At 43.4% G+C, this 24,066-nt stretch overlaps 1 protein-coding gene across 1 annotated transcript in view; it reads left to right on the top strand.

Annotated features, from left to right (window-relative positions):
- Positions 1-2,112: 2,112 nt before the first annotated feature.
- The window catches only part of LOC109896354 (uncharacterized), a 32,302-nt gene continuing 10,348 nt past the window's right edge, over positions 2,113-24,066 (top strand). The window contains exons 1-5 of the mRNA XM_031832157.1: positions 2,113-2,454; positions 13,082-13,171; positions 13,428-13,535; positions 14,987-15,272; positions 15,507-16,806. Of these exons, the coding sequence (XP_031688017.1) occupies positions 2,242-2,454; positions 13,082-13,171; positions 13,428-13,535; positions 14,987-15,272; positions 15,507-16,806 (1,997 nt within the window). The 5' untranslated portion in view covers positions 2,113-2,241. The remainder of the gene's footprint in view (positions 2,455-13,081; positions 13,172-13,427; positions 13,536-14,986; positions 15,273-15,506; positions 16,807-24,066) is intronic.

Raw genomic sequence — 24,066 nt, 5'->3', positions numbered from 1 at the left:
GTTACAGGGAAGACATCCTCCTCCGTCATGTGGTACCCTTACTGCAGGCTCATCCTGACATGACCATCCAGCATGAAAATGCCACCAGCCATACTGCTTGTTCTGTGTGTGATTTCCTGCAAGACAGGAATGTCACTATTCTGCTATGGCCAGCGAAGAGCCCAGATCTCAATCCCATTGAGCACGGAAGTTTACATACACTGGGGGTTGGAGTCATTAAAACTCGTTTTTCAACCACTCCACAAATTTCTTGTTAACAAACTATAGTTTTGGCAAGCCGGTTAGGACGTCTACTTTGTGCATGACACAAGTCATTTTTCCAACAATTGTTTACAGACAGATTATTTCACTTATAATTCACTGTATCACAATTCCAGTGGGTCAGAAGTTTACATACAGTAAGTTGACTGTGCCTTTAAACAGCTTGGAAAATTCCAGAAAAGAATTTAATGGCCTTAGAAGCTTCTGATAGGCTAAGGTGTATGTATACTTCCAACTTCAACTGTATATATAGTATATACTGTATATATTTCCTAAAACATTTTTTTTAAACGTTTTTTTTTGTTTGTTGCTACCTCTTGGTCCAGGGGCTTCAGCCCCAGTAATTAATCCCCCCTGCATTAATCCATTAATCCGGCAGTGCATATTCCCATTCTCATTCATTCATAAAAACATTGTATTGTAAACCTTGTATACAAAATAATCTCTTTTCAAAATAATTGATTTGGATGTTGAGGTATCAGCAAGTGGTGCAGTGCATTCGGAAAGTATTCTGACGCCTTTACTTTTTTTCCTGCATTTTGTTACATTACAGCCTTGTTCTAAAATTGATTATACTTTTTCTTCCTCATCAATATACACACATTACCCAATAATGACAAAGCAAAAACTGTTATTTAGAATTTTTTTAAATATATGAAATAAAAAACGGAAATCTCATATTTACATAAGTATTCAGACCCTTTACTCAGTACTTTGTTGAAACACCTTTGACAGCAATTATTGCCTTGAGTCTTCTTGGGTATGACGCTACAAGCTTGGCACACCTGTATTTGGGGATTTTCTACCGTTCTTCTCTGCAGATCCTCTCAAGCTCTGTCAGGTTGGATCGGGAGCGTTGCTGTGCAGCTATTTTCAGGTCTCTCCAGAGATGATCGATCGGGTTCAAGTCCAGGCTCTGGCTGTGCCACTCAGGGACATTCAGAGACTTGTCCCGAAGCCGCTCCTGCGTTGTCTTGGCTGTGTGTTAGGGTCGTTATCCTGTTGGAAGTTTAACCTTCGCCCCAGTCTGAGGTCCTGAGCGCTCTGGAGCAGGTTCATGTGAAGGAAATGTTTTTTCCCCTCATCAATCTACACACATTACCCCGCAATTACCCCATAATTACCCCATAATGACAAAGCAAAAAACATTTATTTTAGATTTTTTAAATATATATTAAATAAAAAACTGAAATATCATATTTACTTCAGTATTCAGACCCTTTACTCAGTACTTTGTTAAAGCACCTTTGACAGCGATTAATAACCCATTCAGCACTAGAATACATTTTTGGCTGCTTGGTTATTAAACTCGGTTAACTAAAATCTCGCGTAATCGGTCATTACCTGGCCAATATGGGTTCGCTATTTTACACTAGGTCTACAGTGTAAGTATATAATCTATCCTGGATATTAAAGATACTTTTGTATAAGGAATAAGAGGTACAATCCCTGTATGTAAAGACAACACGATTCCCTGTGAAATAAATACAAAACATCCTACCTGCGTGGTCTTAAAGTTTGGAACATTTGCCATCTACGAGAACTTTGAATGCATGCTTTATGATAAAGTTTCAAAGTGTGCGTGTAATTCCTACGCCTATAAACCAAGAAAATGAAGGTTAATTTAACGAGCAAATATCAAATGCGCTAATCATGGTATAAAATTAGCATCAATAAACATAATGTAATTACATGTGGGTGGAGTGACAACGTTTGATTGTTTATTCATTTCTTTAACGCTGGAGGAAAAAATGGAAAGTTTGAGTGGAGCCCCGGCGGTTGAAAGTCAGACTGTAGCTCTCTTGTTAACTGTGTGAGGCGCACGGAGAGAGGGAGGAGAGGGAGGGGTGTGTGACCAACATTAGGAGACAGGGAGGGGGAAAAAATTGTACACGCTTGCCTTGCAGAATCGGAAATAACGGCAGAGGCGGAGATTGACGGGGAAGACCGTGCGACGCCAATCATATTGTTTTCTCTTGCATGTTGTCTGTGAAACAAAAGTTCTGTCAGAACCGACAACACACTACACGATCACGTTGCGGGACTACAACGGATTTAACGGGCCATTGGAATAGGGGAATATTCTTGCGTGGAGACATTTATATAGTCTCTATAGCAGTGGATGGTTGGAGGAAGCGGGTCCAGGAAAGTCACAGACGACAATGTAGGCAGCCCAGCCGGAGTCATATCATGGTAAGTCCCTTCTGTTCTGCAGACTGTAGCCTAGGTATGTAGAAACAGGCGGCCATAGTTTCCTGCCTGGCCTGCTTTTATACCCGAAACAACTATAATGGAAAATAATGCAGTTTTAACGAAATGATAAAGCAAGTAAAATCATATACTATTTGATGTTATAGGCCTATAGACCATAGAGTAGTGGCTATAGGTTATTCTTGCTATTGTCCTAGACATAGCCTATCTATCAGTATAATCACGACTTTGTTAATGGAACGTTGCAGGCTAGTTTATAGGCCACTATGTAGTTTAGACATTGCAATAAAGAGTTTAACTTTAACTTGCCGCCTCTCTTTGCAGATATGTGCTCGTTTCCCCCTTAAACAAACATGGAAATTCCCTAACAGCAAACTAGCCTGTCGCGTTGAATTTAATGCGCCCTCCTCTTTGAATAGCCTGTCGACGTTCAGCATAGATGCAATATTTAGGTATAGGAATTTAAATGTAGGTTTTTATCTCAGAGTGTAGGCTATTGCATACGCATTGACACGGCGTTAAAGCTGCATGCTACATATTAGGGCTAAATGGTGATGGTAGGAAAGTCTTCTCCATGTTTTCATCATTATGTCTATTTCGAGACTGGATCATTGAGTCACGGAGACCTCTCTGTATAACAATACCACTACTGTTCTTCTTTTGACACCCAGACTTCAATTGTTACCACTATTTTTGACAGAGACAGGGCGAGACAGAGAGAGGGTGGGGGGGGGGGGGGGTGGAGTGGAGACAGACAGACATAGAGAGAGATAAACAGGCTCACAAGAGAGAGAGAAACAGAGAGGGAGAGCGAGATGGACAGAATTAGCTCTTTTACGGTTTCTCCCGCTGTGGACTGGGTGGAGCCGCCTGGCAACTGTGAGACAGAGACAGACAGAAAGAGTGAGTGAGAGAGGAGAGAACGAGAGAGAGAGAGAGAGAGGGAGAAAGAGAGAGGGGAAGGGGGTGGGGACTTTTAAGAGAACTTGGAGAGTAGCGACAGTGGTTTGGGTGATGACGCATTTTCCACATTGGACCTGAAATAAAGAAAGAGAGGGAGTGAGAAAGAACGAACAAGGGATGGAGGGAATGCAGGGGAGTGAGAACATGAGTAGAGGGATTTTATTTCTCTGTTTATGAAGAGGCATAGTTTGGAGGAGAGATGGAGAGGGGGATGGAAACACCACTTGCGCCACTAAACCTCAACTTGATCTATTTCTCTCTTTTTTTCTGTCATTCTTCTTTCTCTCTTTCTCTTTCTGTCTTTCTCTCTCACACAAATGCATACGTGCAAAATCGCATGTGATATTATATGCAAAAACGTGACACTGATGCACGCATACAAATACACATGCACACACACACATGCAACTGATGCAAGCGTACACACACACACACACACACACACACACACACACACACACACACACACACACACACACACACACACACACACACACACACACACACACACACACACTGAGAGTAATTCTCAGTGCCAGACGGCATTCCATTGCCTTGTCTCTAGTTATTTTGAAACACTTAGGGGACATGCCAGGCTGACCAATCAAGACAAACTGTGGTGAAAGGCTGAGATGAGGCAAAGACAGGGATGAGGAGGAGAGGTGACAGAATGAGAATGATTATTGAGATGCGAATCCAACATATCAATGATTCATTTGTAGACAAACTGGAATGAAAGCCAGACTAAGTCAGTGGCCCGAAAGACACATCTCCTTCAAATGTTGACATTTAGTTACATTGACAACCAAACACAATTCAATAGCACTTTTGCAGTGCAGTAAATAGCCTATTAACTATTAACAAATTAACAAATGATATGTAGGATTAACATCTCCAACTAAACCCAAAATAAAAATGAAAGAATAGGATTAAGCCAGTGGATCAGATGAATCCACCCAAGCCTTAGATATCCTGTAAATGTCGATATTCAATATGACTTTTGTAATACCGTAAATAAATAGCCTTAAGTTAAGGCTATCTCACAAACTATATAATAGTATTTATTCAACCGTAAAATGAGTAACACATCCACGGCCACATTCTGACATTAGCCTACTGTAACTATAAATGTCTTCTTATGTTATCATAGAAAGCGTTCCTGTTCAAGATAACATGCAAATGAGGCAGGTCTGCGGAGATGTTCATAATTGCTATAATCATCTGTGCAGAATCTCGAACTGCATTGATCATTTGCACTATGTACTTTTAATGTAATCTCATCCGCAATCCAGGTCATTTGGTTGTGCTATTAGATGAGGCACAGTGATAACACATTAAGTTGTTGTGTTAAAACAGAATATCTGACATTGTTTTTTTTCACTGGAATGTGGCTGTGCTTTCAAATGGTTGAAAGCATAGTGATAAAACACTGAGAATCCTGCAAACGTCTTGCTGTCTTTTTGAGTGGGTGAATGAAGGTTGTAATCGCGTTTGCAAATGTCTCAACCAAATATTACCCAGATTTCCACGTTGAAATGGCGTGGTGTGCCCAGTGGGTTTCCCTCTCATGGTTTTTGTTATTTAGGGGGATTCAGGAGAGGAAATCAGTATCTTTATAGACTGCTTTCCATCTCACTCTCACTCCCTCCCTTTTCTATCTCCCTCGCTTCATCCCTCTCGCTCTCTACATCTGGTTCATATCACTATTGTTTCCCATCGATCTCTCCAAGTAGTTTAGCCTCCTCCTTCTCTCTCTCTTAGCCCCCCATCTCTCTCTCTCTCTCTCTCTCTCTCTCTCTCTCTCTCTCTCTCTCTCTCTCTCTCTCTCTCTCTCTCTCTCTCTCGCTTCGTCTCTCCACCTCTGACTTTTCCTCTGCACTTTTTTATCTCCCCCTCTCTCCCTTTTCTCTTTCTCTGCCAAGCATCTGTTTGGAGGGCTCCTCTAGCCTGTCTTCCGTTCCAGGGCTGTGTGCTGCATGCAGGAGAGAAAGGCAGGAAGTCTGACGGAAGAATGACATACCCGTGCCCTGAACATGCAGAGGCCTCCAGAATAATCACTACAGAGTACACACACACACACACACACACACACACACACACACACATATGGACACACGTATGCACAGTGTTGTGAAAAATTATTATTTTTCTTTATTTTTGCATATTTTGGATACTGAATGTTTGTATATCTTCACCCAAAACCTAATATTAGATCAAGGGAACCTGAGTGAAGAAATAACACAACATTTGGATCATTATTTTAATTATGTTATAAACAAAGTTACGCAACACCCAATACCCCTGTGTGAAAAAGTAATTTCCCCCTTACACTCAATAGCTAGAGTGGCATCTCTAGCTGCACTGGCTGCGACCAAACACTTCCTGTTGTTGTTGATCATTTCAGGTGCTGCCACAACATTTCAATCGGGTATAGGTCTGGGCTTTGACTTCCTGGTGTGATTCGGATCAGTGTCTTGCTGCATGATCCAGCTGTGCTTTAGCTTCTGCTCACGGATGGGTTGCCTGAATGCATGGTTCCTTCAGTGATGGCAAGTCGTCCAGGTTCTGAGGCTCGCCTAGCACTGCATTCCACAGTAAGAGCCTCATACCAACGGTCAAGCATGGTGGTGGTAGTGTGATGGTCGCTGCCTCACGACCTGGACGACTTGACGTCATTGAGGGAACCATGAATGCTGCTCGGTATCAGTTGGTTCTGAAGGAAGAATGTCAGGGCCTTCCGTCCGTGAGCTGAAGCGCACCTGAGTCATGCATTTCTCCACAGCGATGTGAGTGAATGATCAACAACTACAGGAAGTGTTTTGTTGCGTTCATTGCAGCTAAAAGAGGCACAACCAGTTATTGAGTATAAGGAGGCAATTACTTTTTCACACATGGGCATTGGGTGTTGCATAACTTTGTTAATAAAATACAAATAATTATCCAAATGTTGTGTTATTTATTCACTCAGGTTCCCTTTATCTAATATTAGGTTTTGGGTGAAGATATACAAACATTCCGTGTAAAAAGATATGCAAAAATAGACAAAAACAGAAAGGGGGAAGTACTTTTTTCACAGCACATTATGCACACAGTCACACACACATACAAACACACACACACACACACACACACACACACACACACACACACACACACACACACACACACACACACACACACACACACACACACACACACACACACACACACACACACACACACACACACACACACACACACACACACACACACACACACACATTCACACCCTTGTATGCGCTAACCTGCCCTGGAGAACCAAAGCACAGACCAGACAAAACACATCTAGCCACTTAGTTAAGATGGAAAGCCTCACTCGGGGGGGAACTATTTCCTTCTACATTTTACATTTACCCATAGAGTTCTGGTCAAAAGTAGTGCACTCTATGGATAATAGTTTGCCATTTGGGATGCAAGCAGAGACTCTGTTTCTGAGGAATGAGGGCATTAGAGCTGTACTTTGTATACCCTTTATTTTACTACAGGAAGTCACATAGCGATAAAGAATACATTTCCCAAGGTAAATCTAGGCCCGGAATAGGTTCGCGTAACCAGAAACGTTTCAATAGGACGTGTCAATAGCATTAAACGTTACACATATGCGCACTAACATTCAACTGTACAGAGTATACATGTTTTGCTGTTGAGTCTGTGGAATGGATATTCATAGCATTCGGGAAACCATAGTAAACAGTAGGCCTGCACTCTGCAATCTGTTGTACTGTAACTTGATAATGATCCATTTCTTTCTTTAGAAATATATATCGTAGATCAAAACATTGAATGTTGGATGTACATGAAACACAAGTAGGCAATACATCCGTCTGTTATTGGTAGGGTTAGGGTTAATAATAACTTCATGAGGCTGTTTTCATACATAGTAGTGCTCACAACAAAGATGAGAGAAATATGGCGAGGCCTAGGGCTTAGAGCAGCGGTACCATGCAGAAGGACAGTGTTGCATCTAGAGGGAGTTGGTGAAGAAAGATGATTTGGCTTTAAAATAAAACATGCACATAAAGTTACATGGACTCATTCTGTGTGAAATAATAGGAGTTGACAGGATTTGTTTGATGTCTACCGTTTCCTCTGTCCCCATACAACATCTGTATAAGTCCCTCAGTCAAGTATTACATTTCAAGCACAGATTCAACTACAAAGACCAGGGAGCTTTTTTTGAAAGCCTCATAAAGAAGGGAAGTGATAGATGGGTAACGATAATGAATCAGACATTGAATATCTCTTTAAGCTTGGTCAAGTTGAGAATTATGCTAAGGATTTTTTCCCCGGATGAAACTCAACGGGATGGAGCTAAGCACAGGTTATGTCCTAAAGGAAAACCTGCTTCAGTCTGCTTTACACCAGATGCTGGGAGAGGAATTCACCTTTCAGCAGGACAATAACCTACAACACAAGGCCAAAGTGGGAGTTGCTTACCAAGAAGACAGTGAACGTTTCTGAGTGGTTACAGTTTTGACTTAAATGTTCTTGAAAATCGATGCCAAGAAGTAAAAATAGATGTCTAGCCATGTTTCCCAACACTTTGACAGAACTTGAAGAATTTTAAAAAGAAAAATTTCACAATCCAGGTGGGCAAAGCTTTTAAAGACTTACCTAAGACGATTCACAGCTGCAATCGCTGCCAAAGGTGTCTCTAACATGCACTGACTCAGGGGGCGAATACGTATCCAGTCGAGGTATATTAGTGTTTCCATTCATCTTTAAAAAGTGTTAGAATTGTTCTTCCACTTTGACATGACAGAGTATTTTGTGTAGATTGTTGATAGAAAATGACAAGTAAGTCCCTTTTAATCCTACATTGTTAACACAATAAAATGGGAAGAAGTCCAAGGGGGTGAATACTAACTGTGTGATACTACTGCTCATTCAGCGATCCACCTTCACAGTGTGGAGTATGCCGATATTATGCAGATTATGCAGAGTGTGGAGTAAGTATGCAGAGCGTGGAGTAAAGTAAGTATGCAGATATTATGCAGATTATTCAGAACGTGGAGTAAGTATGCAGATATTATGCATATTATGCTGCGCGTGGAGTAAGTATGCAGGTGTTATGCAGATTTGGCAGAGTGTGGAGTAAGTATGCAGATATTATGCAGAGCGTGGAGTAAGTATGCAGATATTATGCAGATTGTGCAGAGCATGGGGTAAGTATGCAGATATTTGGAATATGTAGCTAGAATGTACCGTATCTAAACTGGGACTGGCATTATTTGAATTGGGTGCTTACACTTATTGAAGTGCACTTCTCAGGAGTAGTCAGCAGTAGGTCGTAGACTCTGTACCCTTTTACAGCATTTATCTCTACTCAGAGCGCAACTGATTAGTGACTGATTTAACCTGGTCCCAGATCTGTTTGTACTGTCTTGCCAAGGCAATATTACAGCAAATGTCATGCAAAACAGCTCAAACAGATCTGGGACCAGGCTAGTGTTGATATATAATCAATCTTCAACCAATTACTCCTATAGACTCCCCAAGGTCATATTACAGATGATGCATGAACTCTAGTTAGAGTAATCAATGGTTGGAATCACCTACAGTAAATAATTTGGCTCTGCAGCTTGAATAGTTAATTAGGGCTGTTTATCTTATTAAGTCCTGACCTGGGCTAAGTAGAATCATTCATGCCACTGACCCCGAACAACATCTGCTGACCTCTTAGTTAGATTCATTTCAAGTGTAGAAAAAGTTATTTTGTGTAAAACAGTTCGTACTGTGCTCTAGCTCTGTTCTCTCTCTATAGCTCTCTTTCTTATTCTGGTTCTCATCCTCTCTCTCTCTCTCTTCCTCTCTGTATCCCCTCTCTCTCTCTCTCTCTCTCTCTCTTTCTCTCCTGCTTTCTCGCTATCTCTCCCTCTCTCTTTCTCTCTCTCTGCCTCTCATTTGACTGTTAGTCCACTTCCAATTCTTTTGGCCACATTCTTTCACAGTTTGTTTTTCTTTCCCTCCCTCCATCCCCCCTTTTCCAATCTTTCCCCCCCTCTCTCTCCCAGAAACCCCCTCCCGGCCCTCTCTCCCCAGCCGTCCTTTTCTTTTTCCACACACTTGTTTTACCATTCCTCCTTTCTTTCTCTCTTTCTTTCTCAGTCTTTCTTTACCCATCAAAATAAGTATTTTCTAGAAGCTCGGCACAATATGCTTTCTGTGAGGGGGATCTCACCATAATTATTGTCAGATGACTGAGAGATTATGAGAGAGGGAGAAAGAAAGTAGGAGAGATGAATTGGGAGAGTATGGAGAAAGGAGGGAAAATGATGAAAGAAGAGCGGTAGAAGAGGAAACATGGAGAGAGGGAGGGAGGGAGGTAGGAAGAGAGAAAAAAAGGTTATGGGTCGCCATGCCGACAGTCCTGTATAAAAATAAACAGTGTGCTGCTAGCTCTCTATTCTGTCACCCTCCACCTCTCTGGCAGACCTATCGTGTGTGTGTGCATGTGCCTCTGTGTGCATGTGCGTGTATACGTGGATGAGTGTGCGAGTGCGTGTGTGTGTGTGTGCGAGTGAGTGCGTGTGCGTGTGTGTGTGTGTGTGAGAGAGAGAGAGAGAATGAGCAAGACTGAGTTAGTGAATAGGAGTGGGAGCCCAATCTGTGCACTATATACAGTACTAGTCCAGATTTTGGACACACCTACTCATTCAAGGGTTTTTCTTTATTTGTACTATTTTCTACATTGTAAAATAATAGTGAAGACATCAAAACTATTAAATAACACATATGGAATCATGTAGCAACCAAAAAACTGTTAAACAAATCAAAATATATTTAATATTTTAGATTCTTCAAAGTAGCCAACCCCACACTCTTGGCATTCTCTCAACCAGTTTCACCTGAAATGCTTTTCCAACAGTCTTGAAGGAGTGCCCACATATGCTGAGCACTTGTTGACTGCTTTTCTTTCACTCTGCGGTCCGACCCATCCCAACCCATCTCAATTGGGTTGAGGTCGGGTGATTGTGGATGCCAGGTCATCTGATGCAGCACTCCATCACTCTCCATCTTGGTCAAATAGCCCTTACACAGCCTGGAGGTGTGTTGGGTCATTGTCTAGTTGAAAAACAAATGATGGTCCCACTAAGCGCAAACCAGATGGGATGTAGTGTCACTGCAAAATGCTGTGGTAGCCATGCTGGTTAAGTGTGCCTTGAATTCTAAATAAATCACTGACAGTGTCACAGGCAAAGCACACCCACACCATCACACCTCCTCCTCCATGCTTCACGGTGGTAACCACACATGCAGGGATCATCCGTTCACCTACTCTGCGTTCACCTACTCTGACCTTCATGTCTTAAAACTGCTTTGGAACACGGGGCAGTATTTATCACGTCCGGATGAAAAGCCTGCCCAGAGTAAACTGCCTGCTACTCAGGCCCAGAAGGTAGGATATGTTAGTAGATTTGGATAGAAAATACTCTGAAGTTTCTAAAACTGTTTGAATGATGTCTGTGAGTATAACAGAACTCATATGGCAGGCGAAAACCTGAGAAAAATCCAACCAGGAAGTGGGAAATACGAAGTTTGTAGTTTTTCAAGTGATTGCCTATCCAATATACAGTGTAAATGGGGTCATATTGCACTTCCTAAGGCTTCCAACTAGATGTCAACAGTCTTTAGAACATTGTTTCAGGCTTCTATTGTGAAAGGAAAGCGAATAAGAGCTGTTTGAACCAGGGGTCTGGCAGAAAGCCGTGAGCACGAGCTCCGTTCCCTTTCATTTCTAAAGACAAAAGAATTGTCCGGTTGGAATATGATTAAAGATTTATGATAAAAACATCCTAAAGATTGATTATATACATCCTTTGACATGTTTCTACGAATTGTAATGGAACTTTTTAAACTTTTCGTCTGAACTTAGTGCCCACGATTGGTGAACCTAGCGCGCGAACAAAAAGGAGGTATTTGGACATAAAGATTAACTTTATCAAACAAATCAAACATTTATTGTGGAACTGGGATTCCTGGGAGTGCATACCAATTTTTTTATTTTTTTATTTCACCTTTATTTAACCAGGTAGGCTAGTTGAGAACAAGTTCTCATTTGCAATTGCGACCTGGCCAAGATAAAGCGTAGCAATTCGACACATACAACGACACAGAGTTACACATGGAATAAACAAAACATACAGTCAATAATACAGTAGAACAAAAGAAAACAAAAAGTCTATATACAATGAGTGCAAATAAGGTAAGTTAAGGAAATAAATTGGCCATGATGGCGAAGTAATTACAATATAGCAATTAAACACTGGACTCCGTAACACGGCGGGTATCTGTATGGCTTTTTTTGGTGGCTGAGCGCTGTACTCAGATTATTACATGGTTTGCTTTCGCTGTAAAGCTTTTTTGAAATCTGACACAGCGGTTGCATTAAGGAGAAGTTTATCTTTAATTCTATATATAACACTTGTATCTTTCATCAAAGTTTATGATGAGTATTTCTGTAAATTGATGTGGCTCTCTGCAAATTCGCCAGATGTTTTTGAGGCAAAACATTACTGAACATAACGCGCCAATGTAAACTGAGATTTTTGGATATAAATATGAACTTTATCGAACAAAACATACATGTATTGTGTAACTGGAAGTCCTATGAGTGCCATCTGATGAAGATCATCAAAGGTTAGTGATTAATTATATCTCTATTTCTGCTTTTTGTGACTCCTCTCTTTGGCTGGAAAATGACTGTATATTTTTTGTGACTAGGTGCTGTCCTCAGATAATCGCAATGTATATTTTCGCCGTAAAGCCTTTTTGAAATCGTACACTGTGGTTGGATTAACAAGAAGTTTATCTTTAAAATGGTGTTTAATACTTGTATGTTTGAGGAATTTTAATAATGAGATTTCTGTTTGAATTTGGCGCCCTGCAATTTCACTGGCTGTTGTCGAGGTGGCACACTAGCATCCCACATATCCCAGAGAGGTAAAAGTAATGATGGGTTGTCGTTTCTCTTTGCTTATTTTAGCTGCTCTTGCTATGATATGAACTTTGAACAAAGAACACGTGTTAATTGAAACGCATTTCCGGTGACTACCTCATGAAGCTGGTTAAGAGAATGTCACGAGTGTGCAAACTTGTCATCAAGGCAAAGGGTGGCTACTTTGAAGAATCTCAAATATAAAATATGTTTTGATTTGTTTAACTCTTTTTTTTGGTTACTACATGATTCCATGTGTGTTATTTCATTGTTTTGATGTCTTCACTATCATTCTTCAATGTAGAAAATAGTCAAAATAAAGAAATACCCTGGAATGAGTAGGTGTGTCCAAACTTTTGACTGGTACTGTAATACACTATAGGGAATATATAGGGAATAGGGTGCCATTTGGGGCTCAGCTCTAGCGTTCACTGGAACTCCAGGAATTGTTTGACACTCCCCAGACCATGCAACAGGAAGTCGTGTGTGTATGTGTGTGTGTGTGTATGTTTTTTGTGCGTGTGTTTGTGTGTGTGCGTTTGTGAGTGGGACAAGCCAGCTGTTTAACACAAACACAGACATAGCAGCAGCCTTTCAATGTCCGGTTATGGATTAACTCTCTCTCTCTCTCTCTCTCTCTCTCTCTCTCTCTCTCTCTCTCTCTCTCAGGGCTCAGAGGCAGTGGAAGATTGTGTGCAGGGGGCTCTCTCGTCCCTCTACCCCCCCTTCGAGAGCACAGCCCCGCCTCTCCTCTCTCAGGTAAACACACACGCACGCACGCACGCACGCACACACACACACACACACACACACACACACACACACACACACACACACACACACACACACACACACACACACACACACACACACACACACACACACACACACATACACATACACATACACAGATGTTTACATGTTTGCTTACACATGTGTGCTTACGTGTGTGTGTGTGTGTGTCTGTGTGTGTGTGTGTGTGTGTGTGTGTGTGTGTGTTTGCCTATCTGTGCAGGTTTTCTCTGTGTTAGAGTCGACTTATCAGCATGACAGTCTGAGGTACCTGCTGGATTACTTCATCCCAGCAAAACACCTTCTTCACAAACTACAGCAGCATGCCTGTGTGAGTACACAAACACACACACACACACACACACACACACACGCCACTCCCCACAACGTAACACCATCTACTGTATTTGTAGACATGTAAACATACACACACATGCACGCCTGCACATTGTCGCCCACTTTAGTCTCCGTAACTCCCTCTCTCACAAATGCACAAATAAACAGACCTGGACACATTCTTTCTTTCACACACACATTGGGGAACATTCTCCCACATTGTGATTTTCACACACGCACTCAAAGTGGTCTCTGTTTTCATTGTCGCTCGGTGAAGCAGCCTGGGACGGGAGTAGGAGCATGAGTCATGGTAATAATTATTTCCATATGTGACTGCTGTGCACTGGGAGAGAGGGAGGAGAAGAGGGAGGGGGAGGAGGAGGAGAAAGAGAGAGAGAGAGAGATGGGGGTTGGGAGCCGGGCCCAGGGTGTGGGGGAGTGAGGGAGAGAATGGACAGGGGGGCAGTCATTTCACTGTGGGAAAGTGCGTGTGCGAGTTGCCGACTAGAGAGAACTGATTGAGAAATGGGGGGGAAGGAGAGTGGGGCAGAACACTGGGGTACATTGAAGGAGAAAGAGGAGGAGAGAGTGTGTGTGGGTGATGGGGGGTAGATAGAGGGACAGAAAAACATGAGTGAGGGATTGATACTCAAAACAGAGGAATGCAGAAGTTATGTTATGTGTGGGGGATGGGGAGATGTGGGGGTCTATGTTGAGAATAAGAGTTTCCAATGTCAATGAACAGAATAGGACAGAACGGGAGAGAGTAAGAAATAGAGTGAGAGAGAGAGAGAGAGAGAGATGCAGAAAGAGGGGGCAGCAGGGCCAGGAATATAATTTGATAATGGTCTCGTGAGTCGGGGAACATTGGATGAATCGAAGCAGAGGGGGGAGGGAGAGGGCACATGTCATTGGCTAATTGGGGAATGAGAACAACCAAGGGATTCTAACAGAGTTTAGTCCTCACAGCATGACACACAGAGGAAGGGAAGGAAGAGCAGAGAATAAGGTAGGTAGGTAGGTACAGAATAGATTTACATCTGTTGTGGTGCAGTTTATGGGATATTGACACTCTCGTGGGAGGCAGTGCTGGTTTCTTTAGGTATTTCATAGTAGTTCTTTGGCTCTCTCTCAGAATCTCTGTGATGTGACTCGTCTCTGACTCTCTCATGCCTGTTTGACTGTTTGACTCTGTTTTGCTCTGTTCCTGTCTCGGTCTTGGTTGCTGGTCAGTGTCCGCCCTGTTTTAATTCTCATTCTAGATATTCTGACTATACATCAATATTTTACTGACTCATTCTCCCTCTCTCTCGCTCTCTCTCTCTCTCTCTCTCTCTCTCTCTCTCTCTCTCTCTCTCCCTCTCTCCCTCTCTCTCTCTCTCTCTCTCTCTCTCTCTCTGTCTCTCTCTCTCTCTCGCTCTCTCTCTCTCTCTATCTCTCTTCCAGTCTCAGTATCTGGGTTGCCTGTTCCTCCACTCCGGTTGGCCCCTCTGCCTCGGAGAGAAGATTGTGGTCCAGCTCTCTACTCTGGACTGGAGGCTGCTGCGCAGTACCGACTTCTACTTGCAGGTGGTTCCCTTCTCCACACGCTGCCCCCGCCTGGCCCTCAAGTGTTTGGCCCCCGGGGGCCGCAACGTCCAAGAGGTCCTGGTGCCCGAGTCACAGCACCCCCTGGTGTTCACTACAGAGTGGCTGCACAGTGTCAACAAGGAGAGGGGCTACAAAAGAGAAGGTGCGAGATGCAGGAAAGGAAGGGAGGGAGGAAACAAGGGAGTGTGGGAAAGGAGAAAGGGGTTGATGTAAGAGAGTGTATGAATTTCTCTGTCTGTCCCTTTCCTCTTTCTCCATCCTTCCCTCTCCCCCTCTCTTCCCCCTCCCTCTCTCCGGCGCTCCCTTTCTCCTATCTTTCCCCTATTTCTCCTTCCCTCCTCCCTTCCTCTCATTCCTCCCTCTCTCTCTTTCTCAGGAGGTGGAGGGTTAGATACGTGTCTGGTCAGTACGTGTGACGGGGTGGTCCGCCTACCGTGGGAGGAGGTGGTCTACCCCAAGTTCATCCATAACCCATCGGACGACCTGACTACCATGGCTGACCACCCAACCTCCGTCTCCGACCACACCACCGACCTCACCCCGGTGGTGGGCCTCGGCCTGGGTGGCTGGGGGGGCTCCTCCTCTGGAGAACCAGACTCCTGTTCCTGGGACGAAGAAGACGATGACCTACCTCCAGACAGTGTAGATGCAGAGGCCGTTCTACCCCGCCGACGGTGCAGCGAGGATGGGTTAGGGAGGACGACGAGGCATCACCAAATGGCTGGTGATGGGGACTACGTGGAACTCCTGGAGCCCAGGGGGGGTCCGGACGGCGGCACAGACCCCAGGCAGAGGTACCTGGAGATGCATGGGATCTGTAAGACCAAGACCCTGCCGCTGTGTAGGAGGAGCAAGGCTATCAAGCTCCGCAGAGGGAAGGCCTGGGGGTACGGGCGACTGGACGCAGCCGGGGGCAGTAGGGGCATCCTGGGGGGTAAGAGGGACTCTGTGACCCACCGGGGGGACTGGTTACCCCCCCGCCCCCTTCCTAGAGTTATCGATGTAGGCCGAGCGAGACGGTCTGAGTCGTACCCCTCCTCGCTTCAGAACTGTGACGAAGGGGAGAAACAGGCCCTCGGAAAAGACCCAGAAGGCCTAGGAAGCCAGGGGCTGTATTTTGATGGTCCGTCCAAGGAGAGGAGGCCCGGGGTGGGCAGGGAGAGGGAGGGCAGTGGGTGTAACGTTACACAACCATGCAGGGACAGCCATGGAAGTAACAGTTTGGTAGCGAGCGAGACAACAAATCCCAAAGCAGCGCATGTTGTAGAGGGCCAATCGGATCAAAGCTCTCGCTCTGAATCTGTGTTTGAGGATACTGATAAGTCACTGAGTGGAGACAGCGACACCATGCCCACTACAGACACACGAGGAAGTGGGGAGAATGCGGCGAGGCCATTGATTGATATTCCAGGAAATGGGGAGAATGTGGACAGCCCGTTAGCAGATGGATCTGAAACCCAGAAAGGAAGACATTCCACTAGTGACTCTTGTGTACCAGACAAAACAGCAGACTCGACAGAACACAGAGGGACGGAACGTTCTCTCTCTCGACCCGGTACTGACGCTGACCCAAAGGGAGCAACGACTCCAGAAGAGAGGGCTGAAGGAAAGACGGAGGAGATAGGAGTGTGTCCTCGAGGAAAGGAAGTAAAAACGGGAGGATTCAGGGCACCCAGGTAACTTCATAACTTCTTATAAAGATGCTTAATTTGTAACTTGGGAGGTGTCGGAACAAAAAGTGAGCCGAGAGGGGGATGACCTGGGTTGCTCTTGAGATACGGTAACACTTGAAAAAAAAGATCACCTTTAATGCTAAAGCAATAATAAAGCATCGCATGCGTTATCGGTGATTTTGCGTGCTGGCATAGAGCAGTAGAGTAGAGGCGCTTGCAGAAGTTGCACACGTGGGAAAATGTGGCCCATTTTAGATGACTGGCGACATTATCAGAATCTTTTTTTAAATACCTCGCAAAACGATCAAAATGGCAGGCTACTTTGACACTCACAAACTGAGAATCTGAGATCATTTAAAAACAACCCTGTCTTCAATCCATCAATAGTCTAGGCCTAGGTGTGTGGATCAACATATTGTACAATATGAGGAGGAAATGATAGTCCTAAAAAAGAAATCCAGTTTCACTGACTCAACCACTGACACGCAGCTCACTCACCTGCATGTTTTACTTTGTAAAACAATGCTGTTCGCTCAACAGCTCTATTTGGAAATGAATAACACATTTTGTACCCTACAGACCAGTGGCCATCAGTGCCATTTAATATTTTTTATTTGATTTGTGTGGCCTTATTTCTATTACAGCATATTGGATGACTGTCATTCATATTCCATTCACCCAGTTCAATGTAACATCGAGAGGTTTAGCCTACTACATTTCCTATACCCATCATGATGTTGCTACAACCTAGCTTACGAATGAAAGTTTACAACATAGGTCGAAAGAAAAATGTGAGTAATCAAGGTGACAGATACTGTCTTGCACACTCTTGCCTGCATCTAGCTGATCTAGGGCGTAATCATTAGTCCAGTTGCAGACGTTTTTATTGGACAAATTCAGGTATGTTTATCCCGTTTCATTCAGTTTGCTTCCATTTGAGAAACATTTTTCAACAGAATCGGCGGAATGAATACACCTCTGATCACACACAAACACAGTTCCCTTTCATAGCAGCCACATACAAACATCATGATCACTTTGCTTGCTGTATAATTCCTTCCCGCATCTACGCACTCTCCTCCTCTCACCTTTTCCCTTCACTTGTGGACTTCAGTGCACAATACAACAGCTGTCTGTGACCAGGCGAAAAACTTTTCCAAGTTTCGTATCATAACCGCAATCCGCTACACACAGCCTACAGTTGAAGTCAGAGGTTTACATACACCTTAGCCAAATACATTTAAACTCAGTTTTTCACAATTCCTGACATTTAATCTGTGTAAAAATTCCTTGTTTTATGTCAGTTAGGATCACCACTGTATTTTAAGAATGTGAAATGTCAGAATAATAGTAAAAATAATGATTTATTTCAGCTTTTATTTCTTTCATCACATTCCCAGTGGGTCAGAAGTTTACATACAATCAATTAGTATTTGGTAGCATTGCCTTTAAATTGTTTAACTTTGGTCAAACGTTTCAGGTAGCCTTCCACAAGCTTCCCACAATAAGTTGGGGGAATTTTGGCCCATTCCTCCTGACAGAGCTGGTGTAACTGAGTCAGGTTTGTAGGCCTCCTTGCTCCCACACGCTTTTTCAGTTCTGCCCACAAATATTTTATGGGATTGAGGTCAGGGCTTTGTGATGGCCACTCCAATACCTTGACTTTGTTGTACTTAAGCCATTTTGCCACAATTTTGGAATTATGCTTGGGGTCAATGTCCATTTGGAAGACCCATTTGCGACCAAGCTTTAACTTCCTGACTGATGTCTTAAGATGTTGCTTCAATTTATCCACATAATTTTCGTTTCTCATGAAGCCATCTATTTTGTGAAGTGCACTAATCCCTCCTGCAGCAAAGCACCCCCACAACATGATTCTGCCATCCCCATGCTTCACGGTTGGGATAGTGTTCTTCGGCTTGCAAGCCTCCCCCTTTTTCAACCAAACATAACGATGGTCACTCTGGCCAGTTCGATTTTTGTTTCATCAGACCAGAGGACATTTCTCCAAAAAGTATGATCTTTGTCCCCATGTGCAAACTGTAGTCTGGCTTTTTTATGGCGTTTTAATAGCAGTGGCTTCTTCCTTGCTGAGCGGTCTTTCAGGTTATGTTGATATAGGACTTGTTTTGCTGTGGATATAGATACTTTTGTACCTGTTTCCTCCAGCAACTTCACAAGGTCCTTTGCTGTTGTTCTGGGATTGATTTGCACTTTTCGCACCAAAGTACTTTCATCTCTAGGAGACAGAACGCGTCTCCTTCCTGAGTGGTATGACGGCTGTGTGGTCCCATGGTGTTTATACTTGCGTACTATTGTTTGTACAGATGAACGTGTTACCTTCAGGCGTTTGGAAATTGCTCCCAAGGGTGAACCAGACTTGTGGAGGTCTACAATTTTTTTGACTAATTTCTTTTGATTTTCCCATGATGTCAAGCGAAGAGGCACTGAGTTTGAAGGTAGGCCTTGAAGTACATCCACAAGTACACCTCCAATTGACTCAAATGATGTCAATTAGCCTATCAGAAGCTTCTAAAGCCATGACATAATTTTCTGGAATTTTCCAAGTTGTTTAAGGCACAGTCAACTTAGTGTATGTAAACTTCTGACCCACTAGAATTGTGATACAGTGAATTATAAGTGAAATAATCTGTCTGTAAACAATTGTTGGAAAAATTACTTGTGTCATGCACAAAGTAGATGTCCTAACCGACTTGCCAAAACTATAGTTGGTTAACAATACATTTGTGGAGTGGTTGAAAAATGAGTTTTAATGACTCCATCCTAAGTATATATTAACTTCCAACTTCAACTGTACATCGTTGTCACCATATTATCTAATGTCATAGTCGACATAGCTCCTAGAGCTAACGCATTAGTCCCCACTAAAATCATGCAGTACAGTGCACAGCAAGCAGTAACACCGGCAAGCCCCGGTGGCAAAAATGTATAAAACCAAAGCTTACCTTGACTTGGAAGAGTTCCAATGTTGGATAGTCATAGCCAGCTAGCTAACATAGCATCACTCTCTGTTTGAGTAGGCTAAACTAGCTAGCTTCATTCTCTCTCTCTCTCTCTTGCTTCTCCTTCATTTTTGAAGAAATTAATTTGTTCAAAACTGTTCAACTTTTGTCTTTCTCTCTCTTTAAGTCAACTACTCACCACTTGTTATCCGATGCGGTGCTATCTAGTTGTAGCTAATGCTTTCAGTATTAGATTTATTATTTTATCCTTTGTTTGGGTGGACATCATGTCAGTTAATGCTGCAAGAGCTCTGATAGGTTTGAGGACATCCTCATAATTACTGTGTAAGTCTATGTAAGGGGACGAGAATATTGAGCCTCGTAGGTTTTGTATTGAAGTCAATGTACCCAGAGGAGGACGGAAACTAGCTGTCCTCTGGCTACACCATGGTGCTACCCCAGAGAGTGCTGTTGAGGCTACTGTAGACCTTCATTGCAAAACAGTGTGTTTTAATAAATTATTTGGTGATGTGAATATATTTAGCATAGTTTTATCTAAAAAATTTGAATTTTTAAAATGTTTAAAATGTTTTATTTATCTTAAATTCACTGAGGAGGATGGTCCTTCCCTTTGTCCTCTGAGGAGCCTTCACTGCTACAGACAGATTAGTCTTCTCTTTTCAGCAGAATCCATTTGCTTTCCAACCTGGGTTTCCCGTGATTGTATTTGAAATTTTGTTTTGGCTGCATGCTGTTCACTGACAGATTTGCCATGTGTTCCTGGCTGTAGGCCTTTGATTGGGCTACACACAATCCACAGCTAGGCCATAAAAAAAATATGCTATTGATCCTCAGTGGCTAAATTATAGGCCTACTCCTGGTGTATTATTTGATTTATTTCAATTTATCAGGGGTGCTGCAAAACCTCCAACATCTTTCCTGCTGCTATAATTCTGTAAGGAAATACATGTTTTTAGTAAGCAGGAGAATTACAGAGAAGGCAACTTGAATTAACTCTGATTTATTTTATTCAAATTTTTACATTTCAAACAGAGAAAATCATTTTTCATGCCACGAGAGGTACCGCATCCTGGCCAATGGGTTCCGGAATGAAACAGTGAAAAATTGAGAGACCCCGGTTCCTGTTCCGGCAGGATCTGGCTCAAATGAAGCACTGAATGTAATACAGTTTTGTGTGCAGGTACAATTCCTTCACATATGGATATAGTACACTTCAAATCAAATCAAATCAAAATTGATTTGTCACATACACATGGTTAGCAGATGTTAATGCGAGTGTAGTGAAATGCTTGTGCTTCTAGTTCCAACAATGCAGTAATAACGAACAAGTAATCTAACTAACAATTCCAAAAAACGACTGTCTTATACACAGTGTATGGGGATAAAGAATATGTACATAAGGATATATGAATGACTGATGGTACAGAGCAGCATAGGCAAGATACAGTAGATGATATCGAGTACAGTATAACATGTGAGATGAGTATGTAAACAAAGTGGCATAGTTAAAGTGGCTAGTGATACATGTATTACATAAGGATGCAGTCGATGATATAGAGTACAGTATATACGTATGCATATGAGATGAATAATGTAGGGTAAGTAACATTATATAAGGTAGCATTGTTTAAAGTGGCTAGTGATATATTTACATCATTTCCCATCGATTCCCATTATTAAAGTGGCTGGAGTTGAGTCAGTGTCATTGACAGTGTGTTGTCAGCAGCCACTCAATGTTAGTGGTGGCTGTTTAACAGTCTGATGGCCTTGAGATAGAAGCTGTTTTTCAGTCTCTCGGTCCCAGCTTTGATGCACCTGTACTGACCTCGCCTTCTGGATGACAGCGGGGTGAACAGGCAGTGGCTCGGGTGGTTGATGTCCTTGATGATCTTTATGGCCTTCCTGTAGCATCGGGTGGTGTAGGTGTCCTGCAGGGCAGGTAGTTTGCCCCCGGTGATGCGTTGTGCAGACCTCACTACCCTCTGGAGAGCCTTACGGTTGAGGGCGGTGCAGTTGCCGTACCAGGCGGTGATACAGCCCGCCAGGATGCTCTCGATTGTGCATCTGTAGAAGTTTGTGAGTGCTTTTGGTGACAAGCCGAATTTCTTCAGCCTCCTGAGGTTGAAGAGGCGCTGCTGCACCTTCTTCACGATGCTGTCTGTGTGAGTGGACCAATTCAGTTTGTCTGTGATGTGTATGCCGAGGAACTTAAAACTTGCTACCCTCTCCACTACTGTTCCATCGATGTGGATAGGGGGGTGTTCCCTCTGCTGTTTCCTGAAGTCCACAATCATCTCCTTAGTTTTGTTGACGTTGAGTGTGAGGTTATTTTCCTGACACCACACTCCGAGGGCCCTCACCTCCTTCCCGTAGGCCATCTCGTCGTTGTTGGTAATCAAGCCTACCACTGTTGTGTCGTCCGCAAACTTGATGATTGAGTTGGAGGCGTGCGTGGCCACGCAGTCGTGGGTGAACAGGGAGTACAGGAGAGGGCTCAGAACGCACCCTTGTGGGACCCCAGTGTTGAGGATCAGCGGGGAGGAGATGTTGTTGCCTACCCTCACCACCTGGGGGCGGCCCGTCAGGAAGTCCAGTACCCAGTTGCACAGGGCGGGGTCGAGACCCAGGGTCTCGAGCTTGATGACGAGCTTGGAGGGTACTATGGTGTTGAATGCCGAGCTCTAGTCGATGAACAGCATTCTCACATAGGTATTCCTCTTGTCCAGATGGGTTAGGGCAGTGTGCAGTGTGGTTGAGATTGCATCGTCTGTGGACCTATTTGGGCGGTAAGCAAATTGGAGTGGGTCTAGGGTGTCAGGTAGGGTGGAGGTGATATGGTCCTTGACTAGTCTCTCAAAGCACTTCATGATGACGGATGTGAGTGCTACGGAGCGGTAGTCGTTTAGCTCAGTTACCTTAGCTTTCTTGGGAACAGGAACAATGGTGGCCCTCTTGAAGCATGTGGGAACAGCAGACTGGTATAGGGATTGATTGAATATGTCCGTAAACACACCGGCCAGCTGGTCTGCGCATGCTCTGAGGGCGCGGCTGGGGATGCCGTCTGGGCCTGCAGCCTTGCGAGGGTTAACACGTTTAAATGTCTTACTCACCTCGGCTGCAGTGAAGGAGAGACCGCATGTTTTTGTTGCAGGCCGTGTCAGTGGCACTGTATTGTCCTCAAAGCGGGCAAAAAAGTTATTTAGTCTGCCTGGGAGCAAGACATCCTGGTCCGTGACTGGGCTGGATTTCTTCCTGTAGTCCGTGATTGACTGTAGACCCTGCCACATGCCTCTTGTGTCTGAGCCGTTAAATTGAGATTCTACTTTGTCTCTGTACTGGCGCTTAGCTTGTTTGATAGCCTTGCGGAGGGAATAGCTGCACTGTTTGTATTCGGTCATGTTACCAGACACCTTGCCCTGATTAAAAGCAGTGGTTCGCGCTTTCAGTTTCACACGAATGCTGCCATCAATCCACGGTTTCTGGTTAGGGAATGTTTTAATCGTTGCTATGGGAACGACATATTCAACGCACGTTCTAATGAACTCGCACACCGAATCAGCGTATTCGTCAATGTTGTTATCTGACGCAATACGAAACATCTCCCAGTCCACGTGATGGAAGCAGTCTTGGAGTGTGGAGTCAGCTTGGTCGGACCAGTGTTGGACAGACCTCAGCGTGGGAGCCTCTTGTTTTAGTTTCTGTCTGTGGGCAGGGATCAACAAAATGGAGTCGTGGTCAGCTTTTCCGAAAGGGGGGCGGGGCAGGGCCTTATATGCGTCGCGGAAGTTAGAGTAACAATGATCCAAGGTCTTTCCACCCCTGGTGGCCATAGTGACGGTCTAATACAGGTGATTTTCGTTGTTGGACATAAAATACTGTAAAATCACCAGGAAATCAGCTCCAAGTGATTTTAATTTAGGAAATATGTTCTCATGTATTCCCACACATAAATAGAGAAACGTATGTGATCGTATCCCAATATAATCAAGATTTAAAATGTTGATGTTTTTATCAAATACTATATCGTTTTGGGCTTCTTGCTGTCATTTAGTAGTGTACAAATGATTTATAATTATAATATCATTGTACATCATTTGTACACTACTAAATTAATGTGAATTATTATGTGGATTGTAATTAATAGGATTATATTTTTTTAGAACCTCAATTACACTACTAGTTTTACATTGCAGGAATGTTCTCCAGCAACAGGGTGATCAAATGAAGATCCTACATCTGTAGGAATCAACCATAACTATTAACCGCACACTCAGTATTA

This window comes from Oncorhynchus kisutch, linkage group LG9 (genome assembly GCF_002021735.2).
Source record: "Oncorhynchus kisutch isolate 150728-3 linkage group LG9, Okis_V2, whole genome shotgun sequence".
NCBI lineage: Eukaryota > Metazoa > Chordata > Actinopteri > Salmoniformes > Salmonidae > Oncorhynchus > Oncorhynchus kisutch.
The sequence above is the reverse complement of the archived record's forward strand: the minus strand, read 5'-3'. Positions and strand labels throughout refer to the sequence as shown.